Raw genomic sequence first — 25,749 nt, 5'->3', positions numbered from 1 at the left:
GAAATCCTAGAATTCGGATACCTTAACCTTCCCCCTGATTGTATGAACATCATCATGGAAGCCAGACGTCCTACCACTAGAGCATGCTATGCCGCAAAGTGGAAAAGATTTGTAATTTACTGCCGTAACAATACAATCAACCCTCTAGATGCATCCATACAGCACATCATATGCTATCTGCTCCATCTTCACAGGTGTAACCTGGCATATTCATCCATACGCCTACACCTAGCAGCGATCGCTGCTTATCTACAAAACAGACAGCATTTATCACTCTTCAGAGTGCCCGCTATTAAAGCCTTCATGGAAGGCCTTAAACGAGTAATTCCTCCCAGGGCACCACCTTCCCCTGTATGGAATCTAAATTTAGTTCTTACACGACTAATGGGTCCGCCCTTCGAACCAATGCACAAATGTGAGCTACAGTTTCTCACCTGGAAAACAGCTTTCCTTGTAGCTATCACTTCCCTTAGAAGGGTTGGTGAAATACAAGCGTTCACCATACAGGAACCCTACATACAAATGCATCACAGCAAGGTCATACTTCGCACAAATCCGAAGTTTCTGCCCAAAGTCATTTCCCCCTTCCACCTCAATCAATCAGTGGAATTACCTGTCTTCTTCTCGCAACCCCAATCTGTTGCAGAAAGGGCCTTACACACACTTGATGTAAAAAGGGCGTTACTATACTACATACAAAGAACGCAACCCTTCAGGAAGACTAAACAATTGTTCGTTTCCTTCTCTCCACCACATAAAGGCAACCCCATTTCAAAATCAGGGATAGCTAGGTGGATTGTAAAATGCATACAAATTTGCTATCAAAAGGCAAAGAGAACATTATCTGTTCCCCCTAAAGCCCACTCTACAAGAAAGTTAGGGGCTTCTATGGCTTTTCTAGGGAATATACCCTTAGATGACATCTGCAAGGCAGCCACATGGTCTACACCGCACACCTTCACAAAACACTACTGTGTAGATGTGCATTCCAAGCAGCAAGCTAGGGTGGGCCAGGCTGTACTAAAGACACTTTTTCAAACAGCTACAACGGATACCGGTGGTCGCCGCTAAGGTTGGGTACTGCTATATAATCTATGCTAAGTGTACAATCTGCAGCTCATATGCCTCGAACGGAATATGCTACTTACCAGTATGCATCTGTTCTTGGCATGTAGAGCTGCAGAGTTGTACACGCCCACCCGCCTCCCCGGCTACCTGTATCCGTTCCAGTACATCTTATTTAGATACAACACATGGGTTTCTCACTGTTATTACTACGCTCCATCATTTCCCTGTTGGCGAAAAACAATCTGAGGATGGAGCCGAAGCCCATGCGCAGTACGGACCGAAGGAGGAGTCACCAAACTCGTGACTTCCAAAGACTGTCCAAGAAGAAAAACAAACTGCAAACATCCGGGCCCAACACCAGATGGCGACCTATGCTAAGTGTACAACTCTGCAGCTCTACATGCCAAGAACAGATGCATACTGGTAAGTAGCATATTCCTTGTTACCTATTACACCTATACCGATGCAATCTGGCGTACACCTCTATACGTGTCCATTTGACCGCAATCTCAGCCTATCTACAAACCAGGCAGCACCTCTCTCTATTCAGAGTGCCTGCCATCAAAGCATTCTTGGAAGGACTCAAGAGTCATTCCACCTAGCCACCCACCAGCTCCAATGTGGAACCTCAACTTGGTCCTCACACGCCTGATGGGTCCACCCTTTGAACCTCTACACTCATGCGAGATTCAATTCCTTACCTGGAAAGTAGCTTTCCTAGTAGCGATAACTTCTTTACGAAGAGTTAGTGAACTCCAGGCACTAACTGTTCAAGAGCCATTTATACAGGTTCACGCCAACAGGGTCGTACTACGTACCAACCCCAAATTCATGCCTAAGGTAATATCGCAGTTCCACATGAATCAAACTATTGAACTGCCTGTTTTCTTTCAAAACCCACAAACTGTCGCAGAAAGGGCACTCCATACACTAGATGTGAAAAGGGCCCTCATATATTATATCGACAGGACCAAACCCTTTAGGAAAACAAAACAACTTTTCGTTGCCTTTGCCCCACACCACAAAGGTAACGCTATCTCCAAAGCAGGTATAGCCAGATGGATCGTTAAATGTATTCAAATTTGCTATCAAAAGGCTAAACGCACATTAACGATTCCCCCACGAGCCCACTCAACACGTAAGTTAGGGGCCTCCATGGCTTTCCTAGGAAACATTCCTTTGCATGATAAATGTAGAGCAGCCACCTGGTCCACTACACATACATTTACCAAACACTATTGTGTAGATGTGCAATCAAAACAGCAGGCAGCTGTAGGACAGGCTGTTCTCAAAACTCTTTTTCAGACCGCTGGCACTGGTAGCCGCCGCTAATAAGAGGGCACTGCTGTATATTCTATGCACAGATATGAATTCAGCAGCCCACATGCCTCGAACTGAATATGCTACTTACCAGTATGCATCTGTTCTTGGCATGTAGGGCTGCTGACATTCATATCGCCCTCCCTCCTCCCCGGCGCCTGTAGCAGCTGCAGCTCTCAGAATTACTGTAAGCATGGTCATCACTTTCTGTATCTACTCCATCACTGCCACAATGGCGAAAAACAATCTGAGAATGGAGAGGATGCCCATGCGCACTGTAGTCCAGGGGAGGAGTCACCTATCCCAGGATACTTCGAAGACTCTTCCAGGACAACAACGTGCAAACATCCGGACCCAACACTAGGCGGCGATCTATGCACAGATATGAATGTCAGCAGCCCTACATGCCAAGAACAGATGCATACTGGTAAGTAGAATATTCAATATGTTCCTTCATGAATAAATTGTACAATCCATTAAAATCCTGCACACCATGTCCAGCTAACCAACCATCCAGTGTCTTCACTGAGAAATCTACAAAATCAATCCAGGACTCGGTCTGGGTTTTGTGAGCCCCTCTGAATCTAATTCTATACTCCTCAGTAGTGAATCCAAATCCCTCAATCAGAGCCTTCCTCATAAGGTCATAGGATCCTGCCTCTGGCCCAGAGAGGGTCAGAAGCCTGTCTCTGCAGTTACCAGAGAACAGTTCCCACAGGACTGCCCCCCAGAGAGGTTTCTTTGCTCTTCTTATTTCACAAGCCCTCTCAGAAAGGCTGTGAACCATTTGGTGATGTCATCACCTTCCTCAAACTTGGGGACAATCCCTTTGGGGATTTTAGGTTCAGAAGTTTCCTCCCTATCCTTGTTTTTATTATTGCTGCCACCATTGATGGGTGCTAAACCCATCTCTCTCCTTTCTTTTTCTAGAGTCAGGAACCTGGACTCTAGCTCTACTCTTTTGGCCAGCCTTGCTAAAAGGCTGTCCTCTTCACTGATGGTTCCCCAGTGATCTTTCTGGTACCAGAGTCACCTGTGTGATCTCTAGGTCCCCAGATGGTAATTCTTGGATTGAAGGGTATGGGTGCCCTCTCCTCCCTGGGGAATAGTATGGGGGGGAGGGTTATTATCCACCTCCTCTTCTTCCCCTTCCTCATCTGACTGGCCATCACCATGTTCAGATGGGTGGTCCTTAGCATACTCAGCCAAGAGCTCTTGGAGCCCTAGTTTGGTTGGATGCAGGCCCATTGGTATATTTTTGAGTTTGCATAGGGACCTCAATTCCTTGAAAGACAAGTGTAAGTAAGGTGTGAGGTCGAGCTCCTCCACCAGGTCCATGTTATTATTTTCACTAATAGCTGGGTTTGTATGAGTCATTCTAACCCGACAATTCTAATCCTCTACCCTGACTATAGTGACTTTTATTTTTCTAAAATTCTAATGGGACTTAAGCAAGGCCCTACCAAGACTTTTAATAATTTTGGAAAAGACCAATCTGAATTCTAAAGGCAATTTTTAAGAGTTCTGTCGTGTGATCAGATGGTAACCAAGTAGTCCAACAAATGCAAGTTTGTATCCCACCGCTGATCCACCAATGTGAGAAAATGGCTCTGTATATACTGTTCCCAAATAGGTACAGGGTGTACAGAGTCCACAGTCCCCAAGGGTTTGACCGAGGCTAAAGTTAGATATAACCTTACTCTCTAAAGTGGTAGCTTGGTCGAGCAGTAAGGCAGTATCAGAGGACAGTGTAAAGCATTTGTTGTACACACTCAGTCAGCAAATGGTCTCACACACTCAATAACTGAACTCTAGGCCAATGGTTTATATATAAAAAATATATGCTTGTTTTATTTTAGAACCAACAATTGGAATTAAAATATACTTTCTCAGAATGAGATGCTTTATATAAATACTTTTGCAATATGTAATTGACTTTTGTAAACAGTTACAAGTGGTTGCAATAGGCAACACTATTTTAAACGCAATAATGCATTGAGTTCAATGGAAGTTTCATGTTATTTGCCACAGATTACTTTTAGGATTACTTTTGGAATTCCAAGACTGGATCCTAGATTCAGTCCTGGGTCAGTACTCGGAATCAAGTGATGAAAGTAGACTTAATTACTGTAATGATTTTTAAACAATATTTAGCTATTTTAAAAGTTGTCACTTAGAAAATATTTCAAAGAAAACAGTCAATGATTCCCTATGGAAGAAAATTCAAGTTGCAGGTACAGTATGTTCTCGTTACTTTTGTAATCCAGTACTGGGTGCCTAGACTCAGTACTGGGACCTTTATCCAAAACAGGAAAGATATTATACGATTTTTGAAGAATATTTAAAGATTGCAGAAATCGACACTTAGAAGAAATTTCACAGAAAAACAGTCAATGGTTTCCTATGGAAGAAAATTGGGTTACGGGTAAGTACAGTTGTGTAAGAAAGTGGGTTTCTGTTGCAGTAACCTCCCCCTTTTTTTGCCTAATAGCTGATGCACTTTTCCTTGTTGTGCCCTGGGCTCCTGCCAATCAGGTGCCCAGGGCCTGTGTTCCTTCCCTAAAAACTGCCTAACAGCCATCACCCAAATTGGCAAACCCTGGCCACATGTCAGCCCCTGGTAAATGGTACCCTAGGTACCCAGGGCCTTGTGACCAGGGAAGGCCTCTAAGGGCTGCAGCACTCATTGTGCCACCCTTAGAGGCCCTGTACCCTAACACACACACACACACACACTGCTCTTGCAGGCTGAGTGTCTGGATACAAGTCAAAACAGAGAGTCGACATGGCACACATCCCTGTGTGCCATGCCCACAACCTACACTGCCCTGGCATACATCAGCCACCCCTCTAGCTGGGTGCCCTATTCCAGTGGTGTGGGCACAGAGGCAGGAGCCCTGTGCCCCTACAGTACCCAGGTCCAATCCTGGGTCCTGTAAGTGCAGTGCTGCCAGCTAAGAGTATATGGTGCTGGGAGCTTGTCAAACACGAACTCCACAGCACCATAATAGCAGCACTGAAGACTGAGAAGTTTGGTATCAAACTGCTCAGCACATTAAATCCACACTGATGCCAGTGTGTGATTTAATGTACAAAGCACCACAGAGGGCATCTTAGAGAGGCCCCCTGAAACCTAAACCTACAATCCACGTCTGGTCTGAGGCTGCCTAGGCTGCCACACAGCAGACATGTTGCTGGACCCCTGGGTAGGAGAGCCCCTGCTCTCCTGGGTCTGCAACAATGCACATCCTGGGCGAGGTGCTAAATCTCCTCCCCCAGGATGGGCAGGGGAAGCTTCAAAGGTATTCCTCCTCTGTGAGCTACCCCAGGCCACTGCAACCCCCCCACTCTGGCGGGAAGCTTGGCCGGAAACCCCAAATAAGGACAGGGGATGTGCCAGCCTGACAACCCCACCCCTCAGGTGGGGGAGGCGACGTGAAGCACATCTCCAGGCTCTCGCCATCTTGAAGATGGGTACACTGCTGGGGGTGTGTGTGTGTGACCATCCATAGGTACATGACGGCTATGTGTCTAGTCACTGCTACATTTGCATGCAAACAAAAAATCTTGAGCCTCCACAAAGATTAATATTTAATAAACCTACAGCTGTAATTGAAAATACAGGACTTTTCATCATATTTCTCGTGAGTATCCCATCAGACGCTTCAAATAACTTCCTTTCTCTGTCCACAAAAAAGCAGCCTGGTGCGTGGCATATATTTCTTTGCTTGGAGAGTAATCTACCATCTCTCTGTGCTGGTCAGGGCACATGCCTTCTGGATGCTGTTCAACGAGAAGGTTTGTTATCTGTGAGGTGCACTGGCACCGACTGAATAGTGTCCTAGTTGCATGCCGAACAGAAGTCCAGGAGGACTTGATTCAGGCCACATTTTTCAGGATGCCTCCTGAAAGTCAACGAGATTCGCATAAGTTGTTTCTATGCACACATACTTTATGTGGATATCCGGAAGATGTGGAATTTTATCAGTTTGGGTGAATGGGGGAGGGGCGGGCATGGATATGCATGCGGTGTGGCTTTGCTTTTATTTGCTAATGCATGGACAGATATATGGGTCAGGCAGGCTTGTTTCATCAGCCCTCCTTCCTATGAAAAAAAGCTCTGTTCAGTAGGGTTTACCACTTGTTGGAGGGATAGGTCAAAGGATTTATCTGGGCCTTCACATTTTGAACAGAATCGTAGGAGAGATATGAGCTGCGTTACACCCTTGTTTTCTGAATCCTCCAAAACGTGGGTGGTTACCTGGGGATAAATTGGGTCTGGCGTAGACATCAGGGAGCCTTAGGTAAGTGGCTTTGTACGAATACCCAAACCTTTATATTCTTGGGGTGCCCACTACCTGGGACATCAACTCTTCCCTTACAGACTTCACTGCCAGCACACAATCTACTAACTAGCTACAAAACCAATTGCCAGGATGATTAAACCTGAAGAATGACACCAAAAGATTCCTACCACATCATTATAAATTTGTGTTCTACCATCTGTGTACAACAAACTAGAGCCTCATATGTGACCACCAAGCAGTGTTCAGGAGCTTGTGTGGAGTAACAAGTTACCCAAATCATATACAAAGAGACCAGTTAACATTTGAACAGGAGGTGAAGTGGGTGCCACTTCTGCTTTGGCGCCCAAGATCAATGTGTATGTGTCTAGATCTATGTGTGCGTGTGGCGCTCTGTGGGTGTTTGTATGTGTGGTTCTGTATGTGGGTGTGTGGTTCTGTGTGTGGGTGTGTGTGTGTGGGGGGGGGCTCTGTGTGTGCGTGCTCCGTGTGTGTGTGGGAGGCTCCATGTGTGTGTGGGAGGCTCCATGTGTGTGTGTGTGAGGCTCCATGTGTGTGTGTGTGTGGCTCTGTGTGTGTAGCTCTGCGTGTGTGGCTTTTTTTGTAGGTGGCTCTATGCGTGGTGACTGTCTGTGGGTAACTGTGTGTGTGTGTGTGTGTGTGTGTGTGTAGGTGGCTCTGTGGGTGGCTCTATTTGTGTGTGGGTTGCTCTATGTGAGTGCCTCTGTGTGTGTGGGTGGCTGTGTGTGTGGGTGCAAATGGAATAGGTCTCACATTTGAGAGTGATTAAGCTATTGACATTGTAAATACCAATGCCGTTTCTTTAAATGTTTTAAAAACAAAAACATAAACAAGAATAATGTCATGAGCGCTGCCAACAGCTGTAACTTTAACAATGCTGAGACCATTGCATTGTAAATGCTTGTTTAAATAAGGACTGGGATAGTAAATAATGATGCCTTGGGCCGTCTGTTCGATGTCTATTAGGACATTGCTTTTTAAGGATACCGTACTGGGAGCTCCCATCTCGTGGAATGATTCAAGCATGTGAGTCTATGAAAGATTCCAATACTGGAGAACTAGTTACAGGTAAGTAACTTACTTCCATACAGAGCCAGCATCCTACAGTATGGCACTTGAGTGTAGTTTTGAAAACCTTGGCCATTGAGCTTTTTTAACTTATGGCATCGGTGGTGTAATTTCTTTGATAGGAGACTGCCTTACTCGTGGCCGTTCAGCAAGGCTGTACATGCAGTAGTTATACCTGGATCAGAATTTCTTACTTTTGTTGATTCACCCATAAAGTTATTGACATTCAGTGTATTTATCATATTCTTTTCCTAATTTCGACTGTTTCAATACCATTTCCAGAGATAGGAAGAAAGAGGACAAAGAAAAGAAGCGTTCGAAAACCCCACCTAAAAGCTACAGCACTTCCAGACGATCTAGGAGCACAAGCAGGTAATAACTGATTTTTGTTTTGTTTCAGTTGTAACTTTGCTTCAACCGTCATAGCTGAGCTATTTCATTGGGCTGTTCCAGACTTGTGTCCACTTTTCTCTCTTGTATTTTATGTGCGTAAACTTGAATTCCTCACTATCTGGTGATGATCTGGTATTGCTTTTCAGGTCTCGCCTACGCAGCACGCATGCGTTGCATATGAGGGGACCTCTTGGAATCGATCAGCTTTTTTTGGCCAAAAATGTGCACACTTTGCATTGCTTTCTATTGCAATGCGTGCACGTTTGGCGTTTCCCTTGCGGGAGCGAGCTTTAGCGACATCTGTTTGTAATTATCTTGCAAACAGATGGTACCCCTGCTCGCTCCTGCAAGGGAACCGCTGTGTGTATCTGGTACCCATGCACGTCCCCTCCACCCCACCTCCACAAGAGTGCGCGTCGCTTTTAACTTTCACAGTCGAGCTTGTTGTATTTATTTTGAGTTGGAGATGTATATTACTTGTTATATGTAGGATACATGCAGTTTGGCAGCGAGTATGGTTTTTGGCAGCTTCACATATTTCTGGAATTCAAAATCAATGGCACTGAATGTCATTTTCCTGATATTTTATTTACAAGTGTGAAATGAGGATTACACTCATACACAGATTCAGTGTGTGATCCCACTGACAGAGCACAGTTTAAGGATGCACGTTCTCGGCAGGGAGCTGAGCTGAAGCCTTTGTGCGGGGTGAGAGAAGCCGGAAGCTTGTAATGTTTATACATATCAAAAAAGCCCTAATGACCTGGTCTCTGTTATCTGATTCAGTTTTACTTGGTGCAACTGTCTGACGTGCCCACGGTCTAATTGCGCTGTTTGGTGTGGGATACCTTAGTGCTTGAGTTTTAACTCCGGGCGCTGTGGCAGCCTTCGACCTCAACCCAAATCTGCGTGCTCTCACCCAGTACCCACAGGGACTGATTTTGAGTGTACTGTTAAATTTAGGATCCTTATGCAAACCATATCATATTACAGGCCCATTTACAATCCGCTCCCAGTGGTACTCCTTTTATCCATCTCGGATAGGGAAAGGCACAGTCGGACAGCAGGGTTAAAGCCAAGACCTGCAGTTCACGCACTGATTTGTTCAACAGAAGTGTTGTGTCACTGAGGTATTTATTTAGGGAATTGCCTAAGATTGCATTCAGGTGCAAATTGCTCTTGAAAAGCCTCCTTTACACACAAGTCAAACAAAGTAAGCATTTAATTCCCCTTACAAATTAAATATCTTAACTTAAAGTGAGGTAAATACTTTCCCTTTTAAAGAAACCCATCTTCTTTAAGTTCGGTGACTTTACACAGCTCAGCCAGCCCCGTTGAAGTTTCTTCTTCTCTGTGTCTTTAACATATGTGCCGTGTCTGTTTGTCTCTTCCTCCTCCTCCCTCACTTTTCTCTCTCTCTCCACCCCTCTCTTCCAGGTCTGTACAAACCCTATGCACCGTCTCTTCTCCTCTCACAGAGACCGACATTTCTCCACCTGTCTATTAAACAGGACGGTCTCTTCCCGTTCGAGCCGTTTTTAGGCTTCATTCAAGTCAATTAATGACTCCCGCTGCCCCTACTACCAGCAAGGGGAGGGCCCGAGGGTGGGGGCCCCGTGAAGCGAAGGCCCTCGAGCCGCGGGCTGCGGTGGTAAACAGACAGTTTTATCGTATATTTCAGGACATGTTTTATTCTGGAAGCGCTTCGATCCATCACCGACAACAGCTTTTATTATTTTTTGTCTTAGCTCGGGGAGAGGAGGGGGCCCTTTTTTTATTTTCATCCCTTCCTCATCCCCCCAGTCCTAGTGCGGAGTGCTCAGGTTCTGCAGGGGTGAATGGGGCACATTGAAGACCAGAAATAAAGGCCCCCAATAATTAATTATTGAAGAGCCGGGCGGGCTCAGGGCCAGGCGCAATAATTGTTACTGCATCGCTCTCACAGATGGGAATTTTTCGGCCTCCACTTCGGGTGGGGGAGGGGCCGTCATTTGGCCGTTTTTTTGCAATTACACTGAACCTCGTCTTAGAATAGAGCGGGGGTGGGGGCGGTAGGGAGCCCTGAGGGCCAAAATCAGGGTCTTCCCTAAAATGTCCTCTAGGGGTACTCGGAGGTGGGGGTCCTACGTGGGTATTTACGAGAGTGTGTGCAAGTATGTTTGTGCGTGGTCATGCATGCATGTGTTCTAGTGTGCGTGCGTTTATCTCTGTGTTTTTGTACGACTAGCAGTGTATATCTCTCTTTGTGTTTTTGTGTGTCTGTGGATTTATGTGCGTGTGTGTGTACTTCTCGGTATGTTCGCATACACTACCCTGTGTTTGTGCGTGCGCCTGTTTCTTTGTGTGACAGTGTATGTTTGCATGTGTATATCTATACGTATATGTGTAAATCAATGCATGTGTGCCTCGCTTGTTTGTGTGTCTGTGCATGTCTTAGCATGTCTGTATGTGTCTGTCAGTGTGTAATGTGTGTGCGTGTTTCAACTACAGAGACAACAAGCATTGGCATAGCAAATAGGTCGCGCCTCATTGCTGTCTAGTTTAATTACTAGATAGTGAAAATGAACAGGAACACCTATAAATACATGTACTGGGCACTGGTCATTACAAGTTCCCCAGCTACATGATGGCTTTACTTAAACCTATGGTGTTCAGTATCTAGCACCTTGTCTTAATAAATCCATACTGATTCAAGTAGTGGATTTATTAAAACATGCCCCCAGAGGGCACCTTAGAGGGGCCCCCTGCAAACCTACCACCTCTTAGTGTCCCGTCCAGCCTGCTGCCACAGACATGTTTCTGACCACTTGTAAATGAGAGACCACGCTCTCTGAGGTCAGAAACAATGCCTGCTCTGGAGGAAGGTTTTTACACCTCTTCCAGCAGGATGGCTAGTGAATAGCATTTCAAGGCCAGGAGCTTCAAAGCCCCTGCTGCCTTTGATAAGGTGGGCTGCCTGATGTGCATCAATGAAAGGAGGATTCCACCATCTTGATTTTGGTGGAATTAGAAACTCTGGAGCAAGGTTATGCCCACTTGCCTCAGGAAGTGGTCATATAGGGGGTGTAGTGACCCCATGGGTAAATAGCCCATTGGCTACTACCCATCATTCCCCACAACACCCCTAAATTCAGTATTTAGGTGCGCCCCAGACACCAGGAACTTCAATTCCCCTGACAAAAGAAGGACCAAGAAGAGCCAAAGAAGCAAACTGTGGACTGCTGGTGGACTTCGGCCCAAAACCCAGCCTGCCTGCTCCTGACAATTGCGATATCCTGACTCTTCCTGCAGCTGTGTGGCCTCCAGCACTTCACCAAGTCGTCAGCATCTCCCTTGAAGTGGAGGAGCCACTTCCCTGCAGGCACAGATCGCAATGTCCGGTTCATTGTTCTGCTGACCACCGGATCCACTGATCAGCAGCTGCCCAGGAGGAGATCACCGTGCTCCAGGGTGTCAGATCCGTCTCGCCATTAAGTGCAAAAATACTAGGGGTACCGGACCCCTTGCAGTAACTAAAGCTTGTGTGAGGAAGTGCCTCTTTTGACATGGTTAGCCCCCACTTTTTACCTGGACATTGATGTGGTTTCAATTGTAGTACATAAGGTACCTGCCAACCAGGTCCCCTGTGCCAGTGCTTCTTCCCTAAATAGCATTCTACAATTGGCCCTTCAGGCCCCCTAAAAGTCCCTAGTAAATAGTACCTGGGGCCCAAGGACATTGGGACTGAAGAGGGTCCCATAGGGACCCCTCACCTAAGCCATGTAGACTGCCACTGCAGCATGCATGGCCTGGTGCAGACCAAATGATAACGTCGACGTGGCACACTGCTGTGTGCCATGCCAACTAGCACTGCCTAAGATATAGGTAAGTCACCCCTCTAGCTGGCCTTACCAGCCCTAAGGCATGGTTGTGAGAAAGTGCCATCTTTCTTGCATGGTATGCCCCCACTTTTTGCTGAATTGCTGATGTACTTTGACTGAGTGTGCCCTGGGCTCCTGCCAATCAGGTGCCCAGGGCCTGTGTTCCTTCCCTAAAAACTGCATTGACGCCTTAACCTAATTGGCATCTCTGGCCACATGTCAGCCCCTGGTAAATGGTACCATAGGTACCCAGGGCACTGTGACCAGAGAAGGCCCCTAAGGGCTGCAGCACTTATTGTGCCATCCTTAGAGGCCCTGTACCCTGACACACACATACTGCCTTTGCAGGCTGGGTGTCTTAGTGCAGAACAAAACAGTCGACATGGCACACATCCCTGTGTCCCATGCCCACCAACACACTGCCCTGGCATACCTCAGTCATCCCTCTAGCTGGGTGCCCTATGCCAGTGGTGTGGGTACAGGTGCATGAACCCTGTACCCCTACAGTACCCAGGTCCATTCCTGGGCATTGTAAGTGCAGTGCTGCCATTAAGAGTATATGGTGCTGGGAGGTCGTCATCACGAACTCCACAGCACCATGATGGCTACACTGAAGACTGAGAAGTTTGGTATCAAACTTCTCAGCACATTAAACCCACACGGATGCCAGTGTGGGATTTAATGTAAGATGCACGACAGAGGGCATCTTAGAGATGCCCCCTGAACCTAACCAACAACCAGCGTCCTGCCTGAGAGGCTGCCTAGGCTGCCACCCAGCAGACATGTTGCTGGACCCCTGGGTAGAGAGCCATCCCCTCTCGTGGGTCTGCAACAATGCACATTCTGGGCGAGGTGCTAGGTCTTCCCCCTCCTCCTCCCCCCAGGATGGGCAGGGGAAGCTTCAAAGGCATGCTTCCTTTGTGAGCTTCTCCAGGCCACTTGCTGTGCTCAGCAACTGGCCCCCAACCGGCTCTGACCCCCACTCTGGCGGGAAGATGGGCAGGAAAACCTAAGTGAGGAAAGGGGGTGCCAGCCTCTGCCAACCCCACCCCTCAGGTGGGGGAGGCGAGGTGAAGCACAACTCCGGGCTCTCGCCATCTTGAGGATGGGGAGCCCTACCCAATCAAGACTAGGCTCCTGCCCCCCTCCCACTGGAGAGTGGCAGGCTAGGGGGTGTACCCACCCCAGGGAAGGGACCCATTGGTCCCTGACCTCTACCTACCTGTAACACCCCTAAATTTAGTATTTAGGGTCACCCTGAACCTTCCTCAGATCCCAACTTTGAAACAAGAAGAAAGAAGACCTGCTGTGCAGCTGCTATCAAGAGGACGACACCAACTGACTTGGCCCCAGCCCTACAGGCCTGACGACCCTCGAACCTGCTCCTGCTAAACCCCTGCGTCTCCAGTGGTCAGCAACCTCGAAAACCCCGGAGGACCTGACTGCCTTGCTCATCTAAAAGACTGAGACTTCCACGAGCAGTGGTTCTGCTCAAAACAAGCAACAACCCCTGGTGCCAGCCAGGAACCGCAAATCCAGCACACTGCACCCGCCGAGACCGGCCTGTGCCTGAGTGAACAAAGACCACGAGGACGTCCCCAAGAATCCAGCACCCAAGGACCCTCCTCGATGCTCCTGACGACGCCTGCAGCCTCACAACCAGGGACCCCTCCAACCGTGACCAGCAGAGGGTAAGATTTCGGGACGCGAAAAGACACCCCGGCGCCCTGCGGCCCCCTGTGCCCAGCTCCTACCTCTCGAAGTGGTGGTCGCACCTGAAGAATCACCGTCCCCGAGCTTGCAGCCTTTATTCATCTTGCAGCTTCTCCATTGAAATACATTGAGCGCCCGACGGCCTCAAAAGCACCCTGCACCCAGCCGCCCGAGTGCCCCTGGAAGTGCAACGTCTACCCTATCTTACTTCCCCTACTTGCCCCGTGTGAGTGACCAGGAGCCCAGCACCCACAGCCGCGTAGCCTGCCTGCTAGCATCCACCAACCAAAGGCTCCCTGCCCGCCGTAGGCTAATATTGGGCCTAACTCTCTCTGCACCCGGCTGCCCCTGTGCCGCTGAGGGTGTACCAACTGTACCTACGTGACCCTGGGAGACCCCTGAGTCTATGCCCAGAACCTTAACTCTGCCAGTCGAGTACTTACCTGAAAGCCGATTACCTACATTTTTTCTCTCCATAGGGTAACATTGACTGGTTGCACTTGGAAATTCTTCAAAGTGTTGAGTTTTGAAACTTTAAAATATTCACTAAAAATCAGCCGATCAACGAAAACGAAATTACTCACCTGTTATCAGGAGAGATCCCAGTGCTGGATTTTGGTGCCCAGCACTGACCCTGAAAAGTAATTATAACTGCGATTTTCCGATAACCAAACTTTCCTCCATAGGATAACATTGCCTGGTTTTTACCAGAAATTCTTTGTCGATTTTTGAAACATACAAATATTCCTTAAAAACCTCCTGTGTAACAAAAACGATTTCTTTCAACTGTTTACAGGAAATGCACCAGGGCTGAATCCAGGATCCAACCCTGAGTAAGAAAATCATACACAAAGTATTTGAAATTGCATGTACTTAAAACTTCCCTTTGAGCTCAATGTTATAATTGTGTTTAACTTGTGTTGCCTTATTGCAACAACTGTAACTATTGCATTTAAAAGTCCATTGCTTATTGAAAGTATTTAACTTAAGCATCCCATTCTAAGAAAGTATTTTGATACCTACTTGTGGTTCTAAAATAAAACAACTATATATTTTTATATACAAAACAATTGGCCTATGTAAGAAAGTTCCCTCTTTCTTGCATGGTATGCCCCCACTTTTTGCTGAATTGCTGAATATACTTTGACTGACTGTGCCCTGGATTCCTGCCAATCAGGTGCCCAGGGCCTATGTTCCTTCCCTAAAAACCTCAAACCAAATTGGCAAACCCTGGCCACATGTCAGCCCCTGGTAAATGGTACCCTAGGTACCCAGGGCCTATAAGGGCTGCAGCACTCATTGTGCCACCCTTAGAGGCCCTGTACCCTAACACACACACACACACACACACACACACACACTGCCCTTGCAGGCCGAATGTCTGGGTACAAGACAAAACAAAGAGTCGACATGGCACACATCCCTGTGTGCCATGCCCACCACCTACACTGCCCTGGCATACATCAGCCACCCCTCTAGCTGGGTGCCCTATGCCAGTAGTGTGAGCACAGGAGCATGAGCCCTGTGCCCCTACAGTACCCAGGTCCATTCCTAGGCACTGTAAGTGCAGTGCTGCCATTTAAGAGTACATGGTGCTGAGAGCTCGTCAAACACGAACTCCACAGCACCATAATGGCAACACTGAAGACCGAGAAGTTTGTTATCAAACTTCTCAGCACATTAAACCCACACTGATGCCAGTGTGGGATTTAATGTACCAAGCACCCCAGAGGGCCTCTTAGAGATGCCCCCTGAAACCTAACCTACAATCCACATTTGTTCTGAGGCTGCCACACAGCAGACATGTTGCTGGACCCCTGGGTAGGAGAGCCCCTCCTCTCCTGGGTCTGCAACAATGCACATCCTGGGCGAGGTGCTAAATCTCCTCCCCCAGGAAGGGCAGGGGGAAGCTTCAAAGGCATGCCGCCTCTGTGGGCTTCCCCAGGCCACTGCAGCCCCCCACTCTGGCGGGAAGCTTGGCCGGAAACCCCAAAAGATGGGAAGCCCTGCCCAATCAGGACTAGGCTACTGCCCCCCTCCCACAGGAGAGAGGCAGGATAGGGGGTGTACCCACCCCAGTACAGGGACCCATTGGTCCCTGCCCCTACCTGTAACGCCCCTAAATCTAGTATTTAGGGGCACCCTGAACCTTCCTTCTCCAGATTCCAAAATCTGAAGAAGAGCTAGAAGAAAGAAGACCTGCCCTCCAGCTGCTAAGAAGAGGAAGACACCTGCCTGTCGACCCTCGAACCTGCTCCTGCTCCAACCCGGCATCTTTTGCACCAGCAACCTCACAAACCCCGGAGGACCCGGCTACCTTTTGACTCTGAACCCCTGGAACTCCCATGAGTAGATGCTCTACTCAAAATCTACTTTTAATCCCTGGCAGCAGGCCTGAACCGCGAACCCTTCACACTCTGCACCCGCCAAGCCTGCCCTGTGCCGGAGTGAACAAAGACCACGAGGACGACCCCACGGTGACTGTAAACCCGAGTCCGGCACCCAAGGACCTCCCTCGACACTCCTGAAGAAGCCTGCAGCCTCTGAACTAGGTGCCCTGTCCCCCCCCTTCCCCAACCACTATCAACAGGGGGTAAGATTTCCCGACACCAAAATGCGCCCCGCGGCCCCCTGTGCCCAATCCCGGGGTACCTACCTATCCTCCAACTACCCAGCTTACCTCTCGAAGTGGTGGTGGCACCTGAAGAATCTTCGTCCCCGAGCTTGCAGTCTTTTTCTAAACCGGAGATTTCCCATTGAAATCAATTGATCGCCCCAAGGCTCAAAAGTACCCTGTACCCAGCCGCCCGAGTGGCCCTGGCAGTGCAACCTCTATACCTATCTACTTCCCCACTTGCCCCGAGTAAGTGACCAGGAGCCCAGCTCCCACAGCCGCGTAGCCTGCTAGTCAGCAGTCACCAACCAAGGCCCCCCTACCTCTCATAGGATAACATTGGGCCTAACTGAGTCTAGGCACCCAGCACTGGATTACAAAAGTAACAAGAACATACTATACCTGCAACTTGAATTTTCTTCCATAGGAAATCAATGACTGTTTTCCAAGAAATTTCTTTTGTGTCAACTTTAAAAAAAGCAAAATATTGCCTAAAAATCATAACAGCAACTAAGTCGACTTTTATCACTTGTTTCTAAGAACTGTCCCAGGACTTAATCTAGAATCCAGTCCTGGAATTACAAAAATAATCTATTGCAAATAACTTAAAACTTCCATTGAACTCAATGCATTATTGTGTTTGAACTTGTGTTGCCTATTGCAACAACCTGTAACTATCTACAAAAGCCAATTGCATATTGCAAAAGTATTTACCTAAAGCATCTCATTCTGAGAAAGTATATTTTAATACCTATTGTTGGTTCTAAAATAAAACAAACATATATTTTTTTTATATAAACCATTGGCCTAGAGTTCAGTTATTGAATGTGTGAGACCATTTGCTGACTGAGTGTGTACAACAAATGCTTTACACTGTCCTCTGATACTGCCTTACTGCTTGACCAAGCTACCACTTTAGAGAGTAAGGTTATATCTAACTTTAGCCTCTGCCAAACCTCTGGGGACTGTGGACTCTGTACTCACTGTACCTATTTGGGAACAGTATATACAGAGCCATTTTCTCAGCGTCTGCTCAGCCTTTCATCCTACTAGAGACTGATGGACTAATTAACATTCATTTGGTTGGCAATAAACATCTCTTACTCTGCACCAAGATGCAGCATACCCCAGCCCTGCCTTCACTTGCACACTGAGATAACTCACTTTAGCCTCCTTCAATTTGGCTCCTGATTCTCTATACTTTGCTCGCTCTCTGATTTGGTACGGGCATTATATAATAGGAGCCAGCAGCGGCGGCGCACAGGTTGCCATCTGTTTTGGGTCAGGTTTGATTTCCAGACCTTGCTGCTTTCATTAGAATGTGCGTCCCCTCCACCCCACCTCCACAAGAGTGCGTTTTCATTTTCTCTAAACACAAAGGAACAGAAACTAAATCAATTACAGTGACATCTTAATTTTCAGCGGAATGGTCGGCACTGTCTAATGAGCGGGCCTTGGCCAACAAGCCTACCCTGGAAGACAACAAGCAGCTGCTACAGTAGTTAAAGCTCCTTAAAGACCACTCATGTCTTGGGGAGGAAGGGAACCATCCTCGTGGGGTTTCAGTAAATAGCTTCATTGTGATACTTAACCATTTGTTGACCGGATGATCATGCTTCTGGTTAAACAAAACAGAAGAACATTCGCAATCCGCATTTTACCCTAACTGTTGTGGAGAAAAACCAAACATCTGCAGCAGGTAGGCACAGCGTAACTCTTCAGAGTGCATCTTTTCGCTCCCCCACCTCAGAAATCTGCAAGCACTTCTCCTTTCATTCCTTTATTTTTTGCATTATTTAACGTGAATGAAGGTATCAAAGCACTTTACATAAGTACTAGTTCCATTACAGAAATCTGCCCGTGGGTGATAATGTGCTGTATGGCTAAACACTTATTAGGTCCCAATGGCGAGACCTATTGGCTATGCCAATGCTTGTTCTTAGTTGTATACAAAAATCTGACAACCCAGCACAGCTGCTCAATTAAGTGCTTTAAAATTCCCGGTTCCTTTAAGCACCTGAAAAGTCCAAAGCCTCCTCTTTCTGAGCCATTGAGATTGCTTGACAGGAGGAAGGTGTTGCCTTGTTTTGCAGTGTGAATCTTTCTGGATTCACTATGCTGTGCATTATTCCGCCATCTTGTGGTTGGGTCCGGAATCGTAGTATATTCTCTTTTTTTCTTTTTCTGTGGCCGAGGGGGGGGGGGGGGGGGGGGGGCACCATTTGGTGTCCTTCATGACGTCTGCGCGCTTCCTGCGGAAGCTCCCGGCTTTGGTCGCCATCTTCAGATTCTTTTTTCCGCCATTGGGTCTGGATAGTTACCGAAGAGTTCCAGAGTTTTGGAAGAGGAATCCAAGAAAATCGAAGCAAATAGACGAAGAAGCAAGTTTTCAACTACACCTGACTACAGGTCAGGTACTCTGAGCGACGAGGGAGAAGTTTTGAGACCAAAACCTCGACGTTCGAGGGAGGATGCGCTAGCAGGGGGCACCCTGAGCACGGGAATGGACAAAACACCGTTCAGTTTTTTCACCAATTGCCACCACAAGTACGCCCAGAAGGATCAGCATCCAGTCTGCAACCTCTGCCTGCCGCTCAACCACAGCAGCGAAGACTGCAACACCTGGTCGGCTTTTACACTGAAGACCCTCAGAGTAAGGGAGAGGCAGAGAAGGGCGAACCCCAACATGCAGGGCCAAGGGCCACCTCCATTGCTCCGAGACATGGGTCTCTCCAGTGGAGAGGACGACAACATCGCCGAAGGACCAGAGGACTGCACGGTCATCGAGGTCCATAAGAAGACACCGAAGGAGGTAAGGGAGTCGTTGACCCCTAAACACTCAGGCGACACTCGAAAGGGTGAAGCAAAAGCCCCGAGCGACACTCACAGAAGTGAAGATAAGTCTTCGAAGGGAGCTCTGCCGTCGAAACACTCTATGAAAGCAACAGCTACCAGGGACAGCCAACTGAGCGCATCCTTCAAAAAGGACTCCCAATCGGCGGAAGCCCTTGAGAAACAAAGTTTGTCGAAGGTTCTCCTCGAAAAAGACACCTCGGCACAGAGAAAAGAGGGGCTGACTGCGTCGTTGACGGCCACGAAGAGAAGCGCTCCAACCCTCGACGCTGGACATGCCGCTGAAATGGAGAGGATGAAGAGGAGGCTTGAGGCCGAAATGGTGAGCATCCTTCAACAGAAAAAGGACTTTGACGACAAGATGAGCCCGTACACCATCCCGCCGAAACCCGCGGCCGAAGGAGACGAAGACGGGGAACTGCCAAAAACTCCCGAACCAGTCGAGGAACTCTGGGATGAAGACTACTATTTCGAGGGAGAAGGCGACGAAAACCTTCAATCCTACTGGTACTCGACACCCTCGGAGGTGCAAGACATGGACTGGCAAGATCTCGACACAGAATCACCGGAAGAATGGGTAGACACGTACCCTTCGAGGCCCTCGCCGCCAGACCTCATAGGGGTCTACAACATGGTCGTGCAGAAGGCTGCACAGACTTATGGGGTGAAAATGGAGGAAGAGAAGCTGAAATAGTTTCCTCCTGGTAACAATACTGCCACAACAAACTAAGAGGCAATTTTTGCCCATGCTCGCTAGTGTGCTGGATCAAGGAAGAGAGGCCTTTAAGGAGCCTGCAACATGCAACCCCTAGGACAGAGAAGGACTGAGAAGAAATACAAACATTCTTCACAGGACCCTGCATACATCCAAGGTTCAGTGGCAGCCGACTCCATTTTTGCAGCAACGGCTAGGAAGAGGGCCAATGTACCCACTATTGCCGGACCTCCTTCAGACTAGGAGAATTAGAAGAATGGATCTCACAGGGAGAAAAGTAGAGAGAAATGCGGCAATCCAATTGCGCATCGTTCACTCCAACACCCTGATCGACAGGCACGCTTACCAACACTGGGATGAAGTAGGACATCTCCTAAAACTTCTACTGGAACAGTACCAGCAAAGAGCAACTCACCTGGTACAAGAGGGGAAAAGCATGGCGAATACATGCCTAAAATCGGCATTGGATGCGGCAGAAACATCAAGCAGGCTAATGATGATAGGAGTGACTGAGAGAAGACACGCATGGCTCAGAATTTCGGGATTCGAGCCTGAGGTGCAAAGCAACATCCTAAACACACCTTTTAATGGAGTGCAATTGTTTGGCACGCCAGTTGACGACAAGTTGACACAGCTTTAGCAGGACAACGAAACCGCAAGGTCCATGGGGGCGTTGCAGTTCAGGGGAATGAGAAGGGGCACACCCACGAGATGACCGGGCGGTAGAGGAGGCAACGCGCCCTCCACATCGCACCAAACGTTCCAGCAAGGCTACCAAGGGAACCACCAAGGCCAGCAACAGCAGGGACAGCAGCAGCAGAACTGGCAGTACCAGCCCCAGGGACAGTCCTTTCGAGGGCACGGAAACGGACGAGGACAAATACAGAGAGGAGGACAACAGCCTTCAACCAAGTGACTTCATCAAAAAAGTGCCTCCACCCTAGCAACACCTCGGGGTGGGCGGAAGGACATAAAGGGAAACTGCAGCCAGACGTTCAACGACAAACATTACCTCGAACACTCAACACCAGTAGGGGGAAGAATAAGAGACTTCATCCAGGAATTGAGAAAGGTCACATCGGACAAATGGATACTAAACATACAATACGGATACTATATAGAGTTAGAAAAACAGCCTCCGAACAGAAAACCAAGAAACAGGGCACACTCAGCAAATGAACTCTTGCTCTTGCAGCTAGAAGCACAAGAACTTCTCAGCAAGGAATCAATAGAGATGTTCCAAAGGAACAAAGGGGTTTACTTAACTTCCTGGTGCCAAAGGTGGACGAGACACTAAGACCTATCCTAGATATAAGGTTCCTGAACAAATTCATAAGAACACAAAGGTTCAAGATGACTTCCCTACAAGAGGTAATACCACAAATACAAGGGGACTTCATTGCTGCTATAGATTTAAAGGACGCATACCTACACATCCCCATCAACCACAAACACAAGCGCCTGCTAAGGTTTGTGAACTCAATCAAAGCCACTACCAGTTCACAGTACTGGCATTCGGCCTCAAATCCGCACCAAAGGTGCCTAGTAGCTGTCGCAGCACATCTACGAAGGCAAGGGATACACGTATACCCCTATCTCGACGACTGGCTCGTAAAGGCAAGTTTGTACGGCCAATGCAAACTACACATCCAGCCGGTCATACTAACACTGACAAAACTGGGTTTCTCGATCCATTGGGAGAAATCGTCAACGGAACCAGAACAGATCAAGATATTCTTATGAGCAGAAATCTACACCATTGGCAATACTGAAGGAAACACGTCATTACCTCAAGGGCAAGTTCTGACAGTGAGGATGGCGAGCAAACTGATGGGAATGATGGCGTCATGCATCACCTAGTCCCAAATATCCGACTACACATGAGACCATTCCAGGAATGGATCCAGCAGCAATGTTCACAGGGAGTTGGCAAGATCTTGTGGTTGTCACGCACGCAGTGCATCAGGAAATAGCGTAGTAGAAAAAGGAAAACCTATCACAGAGGAAGCCATTCACACAACCAACTCCAACAGTGACCATCACAACGAACGCCTCCCAGCTGGGGTGGGGTGCACACATGAACAAGCTCAAGGTGAGGGGACTATGGTCGCAGCAATATGCGGTCAGACACATCAACTACCTGGAGCTAAAGACTGTATTCCTAGCCTTAAAAGCCTTTCAGAAAGAGCTGTACGGGAACAGGGTGTTGGTCCAAACAGACAAAACAACCACCATGTTCTACATCAACAAACAAGGAGGAACACAATCAGTACCATTATCAGGGCTAGCACAGGAAATTTGGAGATGGGAAATCCTCTGAAAATAGACCTACTAGCAATAAATCTCCCAGGAAAGGAAAATGTGGAAGCAGACCGGCTCAGCAGACCGACGTCTGCATCCCACGAATGGGAGCTCAACCAGCAGGAAATAGAGAAGCTTTTCCAGCAATGGGGTACTCCACAAATAGACCTATTTGCAACACACCAGAATGCAAAATGCCAACACTTTGCATCCAGACAACGGGACCATCGGTCCAAAGGGAATGCGATGTGGGTAAGTTGGTCAAAGAGCTTTGCATACGCTTTTCCCCCCCCCCGATACCACTGATACACAGGGTACTCAGCAAATGCAGAATCAGCAACATGACGCTGATACTGATAGCACCTCAGTGGGCCAGACAGTCCTGGTTCTCGCAGAAAGTGGAAATGGCACAAGAACCAGCACGCAGGTTCCAAAGAAGAAGGGACCTGTTAACAATGCAGAACGGAAGGGTGCTTCACCCAGAACCAGAGGGCCTCAGCCTAGCAGCATGGCTCCTGAAGACCTAGAATTTCCGCACCAAAAACTATCAGCAAGTACTATGGCAGTACTCAGGGAGGCAAGGAGGCCTACCACAAAGTGCTACATAGCAAAATGGAAGAGGTACTCCCAATGGTGCATCAAGGAGAAACTACACCGGAAGGTCACAAGGGAATCAACAGTACTAAAGTACTTAACGCACCTGTTACAAAGCGGATTAAGCTACACATCCCTGAGGGTGCACTTGGCTGCGGTGGTGGCCTACACAAGAGAAACTGGGGAAAGTTTCTTCACCTCTCAAGTGGTGAAGAGATTCTTGGAATAGTCCAAGAGAATAGCCCCCCTCCAAAGAGGATGTCCGCACCAACATGGAACCTCAACGTAGTGCTAACTCGATTGATGAAGGCACCTTTTGAACCTATTCACAAGGCTACACTGCACATGCTCATGCTAAAGACGGCCTTCTTATTGCGGATCACGTCACTACGAAGAGTAAGTGAGTTACAAGCGCTCACACTTCAAGAGCCCTACTTACAAATACACAAGGACAGGATCGTAATGAGGACGGACCCACACTTCATGCCAAATGTGTTGTCTCGGTTTCATATTAACCAAACTATCCAAATACCAAGTTTTTTCCAGAAACCAACCACAAAAACAGAAAGGGCTCTACACCACTTGGCGCCCGAAGGGCTGTAATGCACTATATAGAGAGAACAAACTAATGCAGGAAAACAAAACCTTTCTTTGTCTCCTTCGCAAGTAGTTTTCTGGGACGACCAGTCACCAAGAATACCATTGCACGATGGATTGCGCAGACAATTCAACTCTGCCACAAGCAGGCAGGACAACAGTTACAAGGAGCAGCTCAGGCTCACTAAACAAGGAAGAAAGGAGCAACAATTGCTTTTCTAGCTAACACACCTATCCAAGACATTTGCAAAGCGGCAACATGGTCTTCAGTGCATACGTTCACTAAGCACTACTGTGTGGATATTCAAATGAACAAAGAAGCACAAGTGGGACAGAAGGTCGTACAACACATATTCAGTAACCAGTGCTCATCTTCCACCCAGCCACCACAATAAGGACAAACCGCTACAAAGTCTATGCACAGCATAGTGAATCCAGAAAGATTCACGCTGCAAAACGTATAGTTTCTTACCTGTCGGTGTAGTTTTGCAGCTTGAAGACTTTCTGGATTCACTAGCGAACCCACCCTCCACCACCAGAAGATTAGACGGGAGGTAAAGGGTTAATGATAAACAAGACTTTACAAAATAACAGAGAAAACAGGATTAACACAAGAAGAGAAAAAAGAATCCGAAGATGGCGACCAAAGGTGGGAGCTTCTGCAGGAAGCGCGCCGACGTCACGAAGGACACCAAATAGTGGGACGTTGCCACCCCCGAGGGCCACGAAAAAAAGAGAGAAAATACTATGATTCCGGACCCAACCACAAGATTGCGAAATAATGCCCAGCATTGTGAATCCAGAAAGTCTTCAAGCTGCAAAACTACACAGACAGGTAAGAAACTATACGTTACTGCTATTCAAGCACATGTCTGCCTTCAGTTGCCTCTGGCTACTTTTCCCCGCTTGATTTCTGTGCAGCAAGTCGCTGGCTGCACCCTTCACCAGCCTTCTCACTGCGGTCGCAAATCCCGACTTCCCACCACACAGACCATACTCGCTTTCTGATTTGGTACTGGCGTTATATAATGCAATCTTAACTTTAAGGCAAGCACCCTATTAATCTTATGTTTCACCTCACAACCGCAGGTTCGAACCCCAACGCGTCTGCTCAGCCTTTCATTCTACCCTTCACCAGCCCTCTCACAGCGGTCGCAAATCTAGACTTCCCACCACACAGAACGTATGACACTCCCTATGACACTTCTGGCCGCAGTTCAGGCAGAGATAAATGTCAAACCTTGAAGTAAGACTAAATGGAATGTTACAAATGGTTAACTGGTAACTGTAAATTAATAGAATGTGGTAAACAAATTGAAGTACGGTAGTATTGCAGAACTGCATGGAGATGCATCCACTTTCTTAATAGAGGTGTTTTACTAGTAGGAACGAGATAAGCAAAATATCTCAGTGTAACCTGAACTGTTACTTGGGACCCTTCCAAGGACAGGCTGCCATTTTTATTACTGATTTGCAGTTTGGTTTGTTTACCCTCAAATTTGGTATAAGGGTTCCCTTTGGAAGTGTTTCTCTTTCATGCAACCCAAAGACGATCTGTCAAGTAGAAAACCTGCCCTAGTATGACTTCTTGCTTTGAATAACGTGCAGAGACAGACGACGCAGAAGAAGCAGAAGTGGATCAAGGTCTCCCAAGAAATTACGTTCTCCTAAGAGAAAACCATCAAGATCTCCTTCTCCTTCTAGACGGTTTGTAAAGCATACAGTGCCTTTACTGTGCATGAATAATTAATTTATTTCAATTCAGGAACTTAAAACTAAGCATGTTGCATTGTCAATTTGTTTTGGTCTTTGTACCAATATTTTATTTTAATGTTCAAGTTTTCTTGTTTGTTTCATGCTGTTTTTTACAGTAGTTGATGGAATGGAGACAGCCCTGAGGATCAGTAATCTAATTATTTATTTTTTTGCTTAAAAACTTCCTAATGTAATCTTTCGTTCTGGGTAATAGAAACAGTTACCTTGATAACAGCGTTTTGGTTAAAGTTTCAGAAGTGTGCATTTCTGACACCTTTTTATTTGCTTTACTAGGCTACACACTACCTTTTAACCAAATGATGTTCTTGAATTTAAGCACCTGTATTGTATATTATAACGATAAACTAAAAACAGTACTGTAAGTAGTAGAAGAAAGTTTCCTCTTTGAACCATCTTAGTGCCAAAGCACTTTACAATATTGGATGTTGTTTTCGCAACCTCATGATGAAGGGATTATGGAATTGTTTTAGCTATTTGCAAAGATGTGTTTACCAATAACGAATATGCATGAGTAGTTACAGGCAGTGTGACTAACTGAACAGCTTTAATGTG

General features: G+C 47.3%; 1 protein-coding gene across 3 annotated transcripts in view; it reads left to right on the top strand.

The window, feature by feature from the left end:
- The window catches only part of SRSF11 (serine and arginine rich splicing factor 11), a 214,799-nt gene that overhangs the window by 161,084 nt on the left and 27,966 nt on the right, over positions 1 to 25,749 (top strand). For 2 of the 3 annotated variants that reach the window (XM_085602289.1, XM_085602288.1), the window contains exons 9-10: positions 8,064 to 8,153; positions 25,030 to 25,128. In XM_085602289.1, coding sequence (XP_085458415.1) covers positions 8,064 to 8,153; positions 25,030 to 25,128 — 189 coding nt within the window. The remainder of the gene's footprint in view (positions 1 to 8,063; positions 8,154 to 25,029; positions 25,129 to 25,749) is intronic. The other variant, XM_085602290.1, reaches the window with a different exon arrangement.

This window comes from Triturus cristatus, chromosome 4_2 (genome assembly GCF_964204655.1).
Source record: "Triturus cristatus chromosome 4_2, aTriCri1.1, whole genome shotgun sequence".
Lineage (NCBI taxonomy): Eukaryota > Metazoa > Chordata > Amphibia > Caudata > Salamandridae > Triturus > Triturus cristatus.
This window is presented reverse-complemented; position numbering and strand designations above follow the sequence as displayed.